This window comes from Nicotiana attenuata, chromosome 6, assembly GCF_001879085.1.
Source record: "Nicotiana attenuata strain UT chromosome 6, NIATTr2, whole genome shotgun sequence".
In the NCBI taxonomy this organism is placed as follows: Eukaryota; Viridiplantae; Streptophyta; class Magnoliopsida; order Solanales; family Solanaceae; genus Nicotiana; species Nicotiana attenuata.
The window spans coordinates 14,035,680-14,050,149 of NC_031994.1; the positions used below are offsets into that span (position 1 = coordinate 14,035,680).

The following is a 14,470-nucleotide window of genomic DNA, read 5'->3' on the forward strand; positions in this document are numbered from 1 at the left end:
TATGCTTCGCGACAGTTAAAGCCCCATGAGAAGAACTACCCTGTCCATGATTTGGAGTTGGCTGCCATTGTTCATGCATTGAAGATTTGGAGGCATTATCTCTACGGTGTGTCTTGTAAGGTGTTTATGGATCATTGGAGTCTCCAGCACTTGTTCAAGCAAAAGGATCTAATTTGAGGCAGCAGAGATGGTTGGAGCTTCTAAAGTACTATGATATCACCATTCTGTATCATCCTGGAAAGGCCAATGTGGCGTCCGATGCCTTGAGTAGAAAGGCGGTAAGTATGGGTAGTCTTGCATTCATTCCCGTTAGTGAGACACCTCTTGCAGTTTATGTTCAGGCCTTGGCCAACCAGTTCGTGAGATTAGATATTTCGTAGCCCAGTCGGGTTCTAACTTGTGTGGTTTCTCGGTCTTCCTTATTTGATCGCATCAAAGATCGCCAGTATGATGATCCTCATTTGCTTGTCCTCAAGGACAGGGTTCAGCACGGTGATGCCAGAGATGTTACTATTGGAGATGATGGGGTGTTGAGGATGCAGGACCGGATATGTGTGCCCAATGTAGATGGGTTACCTGAGTTGATTCTTGAGGAGTCCCATAGCTCGCGATATTCCATTCATCCGGGTGCCGCGAAAAGGTACCAGGACTTAAGGCAGCACTATTGGTGGAGGAGAATGAGAGAAGGACATAGTGGGGTTTGTAGCTCGGTGCCTTAACTACCAGCAGGTAAAGTATGAGCATCAGAGACCGAGTGGATTGCTTCAGAGGCTAGAGATTCCAGAGTGAAAGTGGGAGCGGATCACCATGGATTGTGTAGTTGGGTTCCCACGGACTTCGAGGAAGTTCGATGTTATTTGGGTGATTGTGGATTGGCTGACCAAGTCCGCACACTTCATTCCAGTTGGGACTACTTATTCTTCAGAGCGGTTGGCTGAGATTTACATCCGAGAGATTGTTCGCCTTCATGGTGTGCCAGTGTCCATCATTTCAGATCGGGGCACGCAATTTACATCGCAATTCTGGAGGGCAGTATAATGAGAGTTGGGCACTCAGGTTGAGTTGAGTACAATATTTCACCCTCAGAAGGATGGACAGTCTGAGCGCAATATCCAGATATTGGAGGACATGCTACGCGCTTGTGTCATTGATTTCAGGGGTTTATGGGACCAGTTTCTGCCGTTCGTGGAGTTTGCCTACAACAATAGCTACCAAACGAGCATTTAGATGGCTCCGTATGAAGCTTTGTATGGGATACGGTATAGGTCTCGGTGGGTTGGTTTGAGCTCGGCGAGGCTAGACTATTGGGTACTAACTTGGTTCGGGATGCTTTGGACAAGGTTAAACTGATTCAGGAGCGACTTGGCACGGCACAGTCTAGACAGGATAGTTATACCGACAGCAAGGTCCGCGATGTTGCTTACATGGTTGAGGAGAAGGCCTGCTCAAGGTCTCACCCATGAAGGGTGTTATGAAGTTCGGGAAGAAGGGCAAGTTGATCCCTCGGTACATTGGGCTGTTTGAGGTACTTCAGAGGATTGGAGAGGTGGCTTACAAGCTTGCCTTGCCACCCATTTTGTCGAGTGTGCATCCAATATTTCATGTCTCTATGCTCCGAAAGTATGTCGGCAGTCTGTCTCATATTTTCGATTTCAGCACGGTTCAGCTATATAGTGATTTGACTTATGATATGGAGCTGATGGCCATTTTGGATCGGCAGGTTCGAAAGTTGAGGTCAAAGAACATAGCTTCAGTGAAGGTGCAGTGGAGAGGTCAGCCAGTTGAGGAGGCTACTTGGGAGACCAAGCGGGAGATGCGGAGCAGATATCCACACCTATTTGAGACTCCAGGTATGTTTCTAAACTCGTTCGAGGACGAACATTTGTTTAAGAGGGGGAGGATGTAACGACCCGGCTAGTCGTTTTGAGAGTTGTAGCCCCGTTCCCCCCATTTACTGCTCATTTTGTGCTTTATAGTTGTTATATGACTTACCGAGTTAGTCGTTTTGGGTCCGGAGAGATTTCTGAATGAATTGAGATACTTAGTCTCAAAGTTGGAAGCTTAAGTTGAAAAGGTTGACCGAATGTTGATTTTTGTGTAAACGACTCTGGAATGGAGTTTTGATGACTCTGTTAGCTCCGTTGGGTGATTTTGGACTTAGGAGTGTGTCCAGATTGTGATTTGGAGGTTCGTAGTTGAATTAGGCTTGAAATGACGAAAGTTGGATTTTTCGAAAGTTTGACCGGGAGTGGACTTTTTGATATCGGGGTCGGATTCTGATTCCAGAAGTTGGAGTAGGTCCATGGTGTCATTTCTGATTTGTGTGCAAAATTTGGGGTCAATCGAACGTGATTTGATAGGTTTCAGCGTCGTTTGTAGAAGTTGGAAATTCCTTAGCTTCGATAGGCTTAATTGGGGTGCGATTTGTGTTTTTGATGTTGTTTGAGAGGGATTTCGAAGGGATTCTTGAGGTAAGTCACTTATGGTTAAATTTATTCAATAATTATGTTTCCTCATTGATTTTCTCACCTAGTTTTTGTGTTTTGAGGCGTAATTTGGGGGTTTGAGGCTAGGGATTTGGAGAGTTGATTTGGGAGATTTGGGTGACGATTTGGTGTCGGATTTTGGTAAATTTGGTATGGTTAGACTCGTGGTTGAATGGACTTTCGGGTTTTGTGACTTGTGTCGGATTTCGAGACGTGGGCCCGGGGGCCTTTTTGGAGCCAATTTCCTACTTTTGATTTATAACTTCGTATTTTCTTGTGGAATTGATCCCTTTAGCCCATGTTGATTGTATCGTATTAGATTCGAGGCATTTGGAGGCCGATTTGCGAGACTAAGGTGTATTGGAATAGAGATTTGCTCGGATTGAGGTAAGTAACAGTTCTAAATCTGGTTCTAAGGGTAAGAAACCCTGTATTATGTGTTTTGTGACTGATTTGGAGGTGACATATATGCTAGGTGACGGGCTTGTGGGCGTGCACCGTACGAATTGTGACTTGGTCAATTCAATGGAACTGTGAAGTTGAATAACTTGTTGTTAGCTATATGCTCTCCATGTATATAGAAATTTGACTACATATCATGTTAGAAATCATGTTTAGGCTATGTGTTGGTGTTGTTGGGACCCACAAAGGCCGTGTTACATGTTGAATTACCTATTAATTGTTGTTTGTACTCAGTCTCAGTTTTACTTGTATATCATATCTCAGTCTCTATTATTCCTTGTTGATATATCATATCAATGTTGTTTGGGCAGATTTTCATGATTTCTGAGAGCTTGATGACTAAGTGAGGCCGAGGGCCTAATTGTGAGGTCAGCCTGACTAGGTACACTTGTCCCCTTGGCCAAAGCTTTCATACGAATATATCTAACTTTATCTTGAGGGTGTATCAATATGTCTCTAGAAAAACTTCCCGTCACCCCCCCTCCCCCCGACCTCCAATATATTTAAAAGCTAACTCTTTGCCACAAGTTTTACATTTAGCCTTATTTTTTTCTCTTAGTTGAATAAAAAATGGCTAAACAACAGATGTTTCGCTCCATTTAGAAGGTTGTCTAGAAAAAGTAGGGTAAGTAACAGGAGAGTCAGACGGTCAATCATTTGGATTATCGTTAGTTGGGTTAACTTCAGGAACAGGACTAGTGGGTGTATCATCATCCGGTTGCGTTTCATCAGAATCTATTTCTTCATCATCATTTTCATCAATAGTTGGATTACCATAAAGAGCATTCATATATTCATGGTTTAATTATTCACCAGCTCCAACATTATGCAAAAATTGACTCTCAGTAAATTATAATAAAGTATTATCACTATCAAGAATAGCAGGTGGAGGAATGGTATGGGGTTAGGGTCCGGGAGCCGGGGGAAGTGGAGGAGGAACGGCTTGGCCACTAGATTCACCACTCTTGGATTTTTTCTTATTTTTACTAAACATTTTTTTAAGGAATAGGTCATCTTAACTATAATTATACAAAGTAAATAAAACAAATAAAACTATAATATTAAAACTTATGAGTTGGAACGAGTTTACTGAATTGACGAACAACTTGTTGAAAATCAATTATCGGTGAAGACTTGAAGACTTGAATACTTCAATTTTCACAGTTGAAAGTTTTTTTGGATTTTTAGTGAGAGAATCTCCTCCTTCTCACTAAAAAATTCCTATCCATGCAAAAATCAAAGATTTCTAATCTAATTCCCCCTAAACCTCCCGATATTGATCCAATGCATTCCACAGTAACTACTACTCCTTCCAACCCTAGCTTCAAAGACAAACTAATCGATGGGTTACAAGATGGTCAGATTGTTGTGGCCAAACGCACATGCAAGTATACGCGGTCGTCAAGTAATAAAGTGACTAAAAGTCGGATGTCGAACCCACGAGGACTTGTGATTAACTATTAACTAAATTAGACTATCCTAATTATCTAAACAAGAATTAAAACTAGAAATATTTGGTTCTAAACTAATTAAATTAAGAAATATAAATAATGAACTTTGAACAGAGAAAGAGCAGATTTTAATGATATCAATGTAATGAAAAGGATCTAGGGTTATGGGATATCTAACATTCCTATTGTATTCTTCAATTGAATTGACTAACTAATTTATCTAGTTTATTGGTTAACAGGGTTAATATTGCTCATAAGAATCTATCGAGTTCTTACTCGCCTATTCAAGCTAACCTAACGCCTATATGTCCATGGAGTTAGAATCAACAAGAACACATTTGTAATTCCTATAAATCAACCAAGCAAGGCAATTAGGTATATGTCTATCCTAACCGCGAATCCGTTCCCCGATGCCCAGGTTCAAGAACTTGCTCTACTCAATCCTATATGCAATCTAGAATTCCCACTTTTGAGTTCAACTCTAGATTCGTAGATAGTATTCAATTGGTGATCAAGCAATCAAATAATTAAGTGCAGGATTGAATAAATAAACCAATATGATAAACTAAGAAATCAAAATCAATATTTGAATAACAATAGTCATGAAAGAACCACAACCCTAGAACGTGAAGTTTAGCTCCACATAGACATGGTAGCAAAACAACAAATCATATAAAGAAGCATAAAAAGACTAAGTTGGTGGAAGAAAAGATGAAATCCGGCCTCCATGGCGGCTCTGTGCTTGTGTTTTCCTCTCAAAAAACGTTCTCCTCCGCCTCCTTAGTTCTAAATTATGTCAAAAGTGTGTCCCCCCTCTCAAAGTGGTGTTTTAGGATGTATTTATATGACCTAGGGCTGATGAGGGGCGGAATTCTTCAATCCAACTTCGGATGGGAGAGCTGGAATCCGCGTCTGCCTTCGCGTCTAGACGCGGACTTTGACGCGGATCCAGCTTTTGAGATTCTTCCATTTCGCGAAGCGCTCCGTGCCTTTGCTTCACTTCGCTGTTTTGTGCCTTAAATTTTCTCCTTTTTCGCGTCCGACTTCGTGCCACGCACGAGAATAGACGAGCTCCCACTCCTTTAATTTCTTCTTTTTGTGTCGAATTTTTGATCATTTAGCATCCAAACTCGTCTACACATAGAAACACATAATGAGTATATTTTACTTCGAAAATCATGTAATCTCCCGCGACACACACAAAAATTAATATGCAAATATACTAAAATAATATGCACTTTTCATCATTTATCACCAAACATCACTACCCCACACTTAAATTTTGCTCGTCCTCGAGTCAACTAAGAATTCACACTATCCTTGTGCACTTTGTTTTTACACAATTGAGGCACACTACACTAATGACCATGGTTGATAGCAACAATTAAACATTAGCATATGCAATCATCATACACTTCCCTTTACTTATGTCATTCTTCAAAAATATTCAAACAAAGACAATATGCTCACAACAATCCTAGCCTCAAAAACCGACTCAATGTCACAATGTACTCATGACTTGAACACCCAACATCCTAGAGAAGTCTAATAATGTTACCTATCCTTCATGAAATCATGTGCCCTCACAACCAAGGCAAGAGAGTAATTTGAATCCACACATTCGAATCTCATGATCAAATATATTTTAAGGACTCATATATATATCAAAAGAAAATATCGCTCACCCTCACAAAAGAAGTCACATGCATGTAATTGGTACCATAGGCTTGCCCTTAATGTAAATCTCTACTAATGTAGACTCGCTCGATCAAAAATCAATATAATTAGGACTTTTTCATGGTTGTAATGTGGGCTAAGGAACGGGTAGGATATATTTAGGAATAGCGGCTAACCCTCCTAAGCACTTTAACACATCACATAATCAACTTTAAGCGCAAATTCTTCAATCCACTTCACTTTCACAAACAATATCACCCCAAAAATGCTCCCTTCTTCTTTAAGCACTACATTAATTCATACCAACTATCAAGAACAAGACAACAATTTATTCATCTTATTTTTTTTTCTTTTTTTTTCCAGATTATTTTTTTTTTTTTCAATTTCTGCTAGTGGTGTATTATTTTAAAAAAATAAGTGCACCTTTCTTCCTTTTATTGGTTCCACTCAAAAGCCACCCCACACTTAGTTCCTTCTTACTTCTTTTAGCGTTCAACTCACAATTAAAGTGCTTTAAGAGGAAAAGGGATTAAAACAATGTCAATTAAGAATAAAAAGGGTATAGGCTTGTAATGTGGGTGTCAAATAAAAGTCTATAGGCTCAAAAGGGTGGACTAGGGATAAATTTTATTTGTGGTAAGCAATTAAGCTCAAAAAGATCAAAGAAAGCCTAAAATCATTTTTCAAACCGAGCATCACCTAAAATTTCGCTTCGACTCACAAACCGGGCAAGTTCTAGACACAAGTACAATACATGGACTACACAAAAACCTCACCACACATGGCACGTGACTCACTAAGGACGATCCCATTCCGACTCTCAAACAAATGCAAGTATTCACGGAGTCACGAGATATTAAGCATTAAGCACAAAGTGAACATAAGTCAAGAAAATGAGACATAGGTATCACAAGACATGCTATCCAAGTAAGCAAGGCATCATCAATAATTTCAAATCATAGGGAAGATACTACACATGCCAAAGCCTAAATATGCTACTATCAAACAAGTCAAAGGCGCCTAGGTATCTCATCTTTCTTCCTCCATTTATTCCCTAAATTCCTAATCTACTCTAAAAATAAAAAAATACTACTACTCGGTTCAAACTACATCCCATGGAAAAGAACCGAGGCGCAAAGAAAAACCACGGGGGATTCTTAATTACTACCTAAAGAAATCTAAAAGACATGTTTTTTTTTTGTTAGACTTTAATCCCTCAAGAAAAGTGTCCACAAAATCCATCATCAGGAAAAGTCCTAATTTTTCGATTTTTTTGTTTTTTTTTTAACAAAAAAAAAAATTAATACACTAAGAACGAGTACTATAACTAAGCTAACATAGCATAGAAAATCACCCAGAAAATCTCCTCACCCCACACTTAAAATTGTGCAATGTCCTCATGCACACTAAAAATAACAAGAGGGCAAAAGAGACTCCCTAGTAGGCCAAAGGCCGAAGCATTAGCAGCTCACGAGATACTCAAACTTCTCCCAGGTACAGTCCTTTGTGCGGGAACCCCACACTTAGTTCTAACCACATGGCTCACTTTTGCACACTTCCTGTGGCTTTGCTCCCTATGCTCAAAATCCTACAAAATAAAACAACACTACAAAAATAATACAATAAGAAAAAAAATCAAAAATAAAAGAAGCAGTAAAGTTGGGTTGCCTCCCAACAAGCGCCTAATTAACGTCGCGGCACGACGCCTTCACTTTCACCACTTTTCCTTCCACTTTGAGGATATAAATTGCGCCCCCAATTTTTTATCAATTTTTCTGTCACGTTCATGAGGCGGTGGTGTGAAAATAAAGGAACCAAGCAATAGATATCGCATCTTGCACTTCTTGGCCCTTAAGTGAGGAATGTCGTTTTGTCTCCTTGGCATCGCAAAGTTCAGAATATAAACACTTTGTTCCTCATCCATTGACTCCTCTATATGCTCGAATGGATCAATTCCCATGTCACCAACCAAACACAATGTTGAAAAATGTTTAGAATGAGGTCCAATACGCTCTAACTCCAAAATTGTATTATTTTTGACATCCTCAATTTCGCACTCTTCGTCAACCTCGGCATCATTAATAATATTTTGGTCTAATAATTGGTATTCTCGTTTTAGCTCCTCAATTTGGTCTAGAAGATCTTTTTCGGCTTCACACAACTTATCACTAAATTGTTGGGCGTTACATGCATCAACCTTTGCAGTCATATCTGCATCCAAGTCGTGAATAGCAGTGCCAAATTTTTCGATCTCTTGTCCCAATTTAGCTCTTCCTTCTATTAGGCCTTGTATCCCATCAGTAATTTTCTCACGTTGAGCCTCATATATTTCCAATCTTTCAGCTTGTTCCACCAGCCAAGTTTGACTCAAAATCTCCTTTTTTTCAAAATTTTCCTCTTGTTGGTGCTCGCTCTCTTCATTTAATTCTTCCATACTGGCCTTCATTCTTGTGATTGTTGCGCTCATTCTTTCCATATCTTTTCTAAGTTCATCATGTTGCTCTGCTACTTGCCTCAGAATATCCCTAAAATATGCATCACGTTCCATATCCTATACTTCATTGCCCCTATCAAACTCACAAACATTATAAGAAAGATCATAATAAGAGCTATGAGAAGGATAATAAGAATTAGGACAACCATCCCAATAGCCATCTTGACCACCACATATATGACAAATATTCCACTCAAAGGATTGAGATTGTGCGCACAACTCGCTCCCGGGAACATTCTGACAATTTTTCCACCAGTGAGGTCCTCCACAATATATACAAGGATCATCATAATAAGAATAACCAATATTCGACCAGTTCTCATTCCAAGAATCCATGTCAACAAAGATAATAAAATATTAAACTAAGATAAAAATAAAAAGAAACTTGAATAGACAAAAAGTAAAAATCTAACCTAGTAGACTAGTTAATTTCTAAATCCTCGGCAACGGCGCCAAAAACTTGTTGCGGCCAAACGCACACGCAAGTATACGCGATCGTCAAGTAATAAAGTGACTAAAAGTCGGATGTCGAACCCACGAGGACTTGTGATTAACTATTAACTAAATTAGACTATCCTAATTATCTAAAAAAGAATTAAAACTAGAAATATTTGGTTCTAAACTAATTAAATTAAGAAATATAAATAATGAACTTTGAACAGAGAAATAGCAGATTTTTATGATATCAATGTAATGAAAACGATCTAGGGTTGTGGGATATCTAACATTCCTATTGTATTCTTCAATTGAATTGACTAACTAATTTATCTAGTTTATTGGTTAACAGGGTTAATATTGCTCATAAGAATCTGTCGAGTTCTTACTTGCCTATTCAAGCTAACCTAACGCCTATATGTCTATGGAGTTAGAATCAACAAGAACGCATTTATAATTCCTGTAAATCAACCAAGTAAGACAATTAGGTATATGTCTATCCTAACCGCGAATCCGTTCCCCGATGCCCAGGTTCAAGAACTTGCTCTACTCAATTCTATATGCAATCTAGAATTCCCACTTTCGAGTTCAACTCTAGATTCGTAGATAGTATTTAATTGGTGATCAAGCAATCAAATAATTAAGTGCATGATTGAATAAATAAACCAATATGATAAACTAAGAAATCAAAATCAATATTTGAATAAAAATAGTCATGAAAGAACCACAACCCTAGAACGTGAAGTTTAGCTCCACATAGACATGGTAGCAAAACAACAAATCATACAAAGAAGCATAAAAAGACTAAGTTGGTGGAAGAAAAGATGAAACCCGGCCTCCATGGCGGCTCTGTGCTTGTGTTTTCCTCTCAAAAACGTTCTCCTCCGCCTCCTTAGTTCTAAATTATGTCAAAAGTGTGTCCCCCCTCTCAAAGGGTGTTTTAGGATGTATTTATATGACCTAGGGTTGATGAGGGGCGGAATTCTTCAATCCAACTTCGGATGGGAGAGCTGGAATCCGCGTCTGCCTTCGCGTCTAGACGCGGACTTTGACGCGGATCCAGCTTTTGAGATTCTTCCATTTCGCGAAGCGCTCCGTGCCTTTGCTTCGCTTTGCTGTTTTGTGCCTTAACTTTTCTCCTTTTTTGCGTCCGACTTTGTGCCATGCACGAGAATAGACGAGTTCCCACTCCTTTAATTTCTTCTTTTTGTGTCGAATTGTCATCTTTTGATCATTTAGCATCCAAACTCGTTCCTACACATAAGAAACACATAATGAGTATATTTTATTTCGAAAATCATGTAATCTCCCGCGACACACACAAAAATTAATATGCAAATATACTAAAAACTATGCATTTTTCATCATTTATCACCAAACATCACAGATTAACATGATCATTGATTTACACGACCAATCTCATCCAATCCATCCTAATGGTATAGAAAGCCCCATCCCTCACTCAAATGATGATCACCTAATTCATCTATCTCCAAAAGATCTCCAACGAATTTACTCTCCCATGAAATATTCAACGACTATAAAACTACAAGGAATGAGAATTCAACACCAATTATTCAAATGGAAAATTCAAGACTTGTGGAAACTAAAGAAAAACTTCCTACTGATCGATCTAGGGTCAGATTATTATATTACAAAATTTAGCAATGAAGATAGCATGCTAAAAGTCCTCCACAATGGCCACTGGTTCATTTTTGGCCACTTCCTATCTGTTCAAAACTGGGTGCCTAATTATATTGCCTCAAAGGCCAAAGTATCACAAGCCGCTATATGGATACGCTTACCACAATTGCCAACAGAATTTTATGATGGACTAATACTCAAAAAAGTTGGCAACAAGATTGGCAAGCTACTATAGATTGATGCATGCACTTCTTCCACTCTAAGGGGTCGTTATGCTAGGCTATGTATCGAAGTTCCATTGGAGGTCCCTGTTACACCATTCATTTTCATTGGCCAACATAAACAGGAAATTCACTATGAAGGGGTAAATTTTCAATGCAAAAATTGTGGCATATTAGGGCATTCAATAGCCTCATGCAACTATACAAAGCAAAGAAGCAAATCCTCCAATCCAGAAGGAGACTGCACCACTAGCCAATCCAAGACATTGGACACTTCCAATTCCAGCATGCAAACAAGATCTCTTCTGCCCAAAGAGGATGCCTGGCACACTGTTGCTTTCCCCAAAAAAAGAAGGTCTATCTACAAGCCAAAAATGCAACATCACAACTCTGGTAAGACAGTAGTTCCATTCCTTCCCACCCCAGGTAAGCCTAAACCCCCTATACAAAAAATTAACCTAGATGGCAAGGTTATTACTGCTCCTTTTCTACATGCTGAGAAGTTTAACCAAAACAAAAATCATATTGTCACAAACAATAATTTCGATGCATTGGAATCTATCTAACATTACCAATACAAACACAAATAGCCTAGGAAATATCGACACTTCTTGCATGGCTATTGATGTGGCAGTTAGTGAGCATTTGACAGCCCCTAAAATAAACCAATTAAACTACATGCAAACTAATAATTACACTACTACATCTAATGATGCCTTAACTCCTCCTACAACAAATCGTATTTCACACAAAAATAATACTAAACTATCTAATAGTATCCAACCCCTCACTAATGAGGACTTACCTCTCTGCATGGAGAGTAATTCTCCACATCTAATCTCTAACCACGTGGACAAAGAATTATACATCTACCCCCAAATGGCCAATAAAACCAACCATGTTTCTTTCACAAAATCAAAGCCAAATCTTTTTAATACCACTGCTCCAAGTAATCTGAAAGATATCTCTACAGATATCATCATTGACAGCCTCCCCAACACGGCTACTCACAACACAACCCTAGACAGCCCTATTCCTAACGTTCATATAAATCCTACTTCTTCTCTTGACAATGCCAAGAATCCCAATAACCCAGAGAAGAAGGTATCGTTTAGTAAAAATCCTAAGGCACCAACGAGCCCTAAACATGTCCAACCCACCTCTACCACCAAATCCACCAACGGGCAACCAGACCTTCTTCATCCAGCCACCACTACCACAAGATCACCAACCTCTTTCATGGGTGGGACAAGCTCTCATGGGCCATGCAATAACATTCAGCATGGTTCTAAATGGAAAGGAAACTATCATTGTGCTCCAAAACTCCCACTTCCTAGCATAATTAGTTTCAAAAAGAATGAACATGGCGATGAGCAATTATCTCAACCATGTATGGATGAACAACATCCTTCATCCTCTAGCCCCATCCTTGAACCTGAGTCAAGCTCAAGCAATAAGAAATCAATGGAGTCTACCCCCTCACTTCAATCCAATCCAATCTCAGCAAGTTCCAATCGATCTCCCCTTCTTCCCTCCAGGGGAGATCAACAATATGAACCCAATCTTCATTCCTTGGACAACTCCATTCGACAGTGTAGCTCTACAAAACAACTCCAATATGCAGCCACCACCCCATGCACACCCTCCACCCCTACAAGATCCCCATGCACCACCTCAGATCCCTCAAATGATCCCTCAGGCTCAGGCCCCTACCAATGCACCAGAACCAGAAAACATAGAAAAGGAGGAGGAGGAAGAAGTAAATCTGCTGGGGTCAGGACCAGTCCTAGAGTTTTCAAGAATCAACGAAGTAAAAGTGTATCTATTCAGGGACCAACGAGAGAAGAGATGTGAGGCCTCCTCAGGACCCAACGGTGGGAAACCATGCAATGATCTTTTTTCCATCATTGAGGAGGAATCCAGTCCTTCAAGCCCAGAAGGGAAAATGGGCCAACAACCAACCATGCAAACATGTTTAGGCCTACTAATATCAAAATTTGGAACATCCAGGGAGGTAACAATGAGAATTTTAGGGTTAATTTTTGGGAAATGTTGGACACTCATAGGCCTTGCATGGTTACTCTATTAGAAACTAGAATGGAAAGTCACATGTCCTTCTAAGTGACTTTGATTTTTCCCAAATGATCGAGGTTCCTAGTGAAGGTTAGTCCGGTGGCATTGTGCTCTTATGGGATGATAGTGTTGTCAAGGTGCATGACTTTGTTAGGAATAATCAAGAGATACATGCCACTATTGAGGTACTCCCTTCTAAAACTACTTGGCTTTTTCTTCCATTTATGCTAGTACTAAGCTTTATAAACGAGTTGAAATATGGAATAACATAGAAAATGTTAGCAATAATTTTAAGGGTCCTTAGTTACTAGGGGGTGATTTCAATGATGTCCTTACTTTAAATAATAAATTTGGTGGTAACTCCATAAACCGTAGACGTAGCAACACTATTTGGAATAGTATTAACCAATGTAACCTTTTAGACCTAGGCTACAAGGGTTGTAAGTATACATGGTCTAACCATAGGAAAAATCTAAAGGGTTGATTATGGAATGTCTAGATAGAATATTTTTCAACAAAGATTGGATTTCTCTATACCCTAAAGCTGTCGTCCTCCACCTTCCAAAAACTCAGTCCGATCATAATCCTCTTCTCATTAATCTAATCCCTAGGAATGGAGACAGTAGAAATAAACCTTTTCATTTGGAAATAATTTGGTGTAGGCATCCAGACTTTATCAACATTGTCAAGTAATGTTAGCTAGGCAAAGACTTGGTTGATGCCCAAAACATTTTTACAAGTGAGGTTATAAATTGGAAAAATACTACGTTTGGGAATATTTAAAAAAAAGGGGCAAATCCTAGCTAGACTAAATGGTATTCAATCTTTCCCTCATTACCAAAGCAGTCACTTCCTTCAAAACCTTGAGTCCAACCTCCAACTGGAATATAACAATATTCTTCATATGGAGCATGACTTTTGGAAGTTAAGGTCTAGGAGTAATTGGCTAAATGAAGGTGATGCCAACATCAAGTATTTTCACATTATGGCTTCAAATCGTAAACGTCGTAATTCCATAATGTATTTCACCAAAGATAATGGAGAGTGGATCTCTGACCCAAAGCAAATAATTGATCACACACTCTCCTTCTTTAGAGAAGCCTTTCAAACTACCAAGATTGCTTCTCCAATAAACAATTCAATCTCTGATCCCTCAAATGCCAATAAGCTTGACCTAAGCTGCCTAGATTACCCTCTTACCAATATAGAAATCACTAAGGCTATTTTTTTATTCAAACCTTTTAAAGCACCAGGTCCGGATGGCATCCATCCATTTTTCTACCAAAATATTGGCATATAATAGGAAACTCTTTCACTTCTTACTGCCACCAAGTTTTCAACTCTCAGTCCTTATCTAGTGGCATCAATGACACTTACTTATGTCTTATTCCCAAATTTCCTAATGCAAACAATCTTAAAAACTTTAGGCCTATTCGATTGTGCAATACTGCCTATAAAGTCATCACTAAAAATAATTGCTAAAAAGAATGAAAGCCCTTCCTAACCCCTCCTAATTAGCCTGATGCA

At 39.1% G+C, this 14,470-nt stretch overlaps 1 protein-coding gene across 1 annotated transcript in view; it reads left to right on the top strand.

Moving 5' to 3' along the window:
• Positions 12,234-14,470, top strand: part of LOC109227649 — a 7,092-nt gene continuing 4,855 nt past the window's right edge. The window contains exon 1 of the mRNA XM_019392847.1: positions 12,234-12,884. Within this exon, the coding sequence (XP_019248392.1) occupies positions 12,234-12,884 (651 nt within the window). The remainder of the gene's footprint in view (positions 12,885-14,470) is intronic.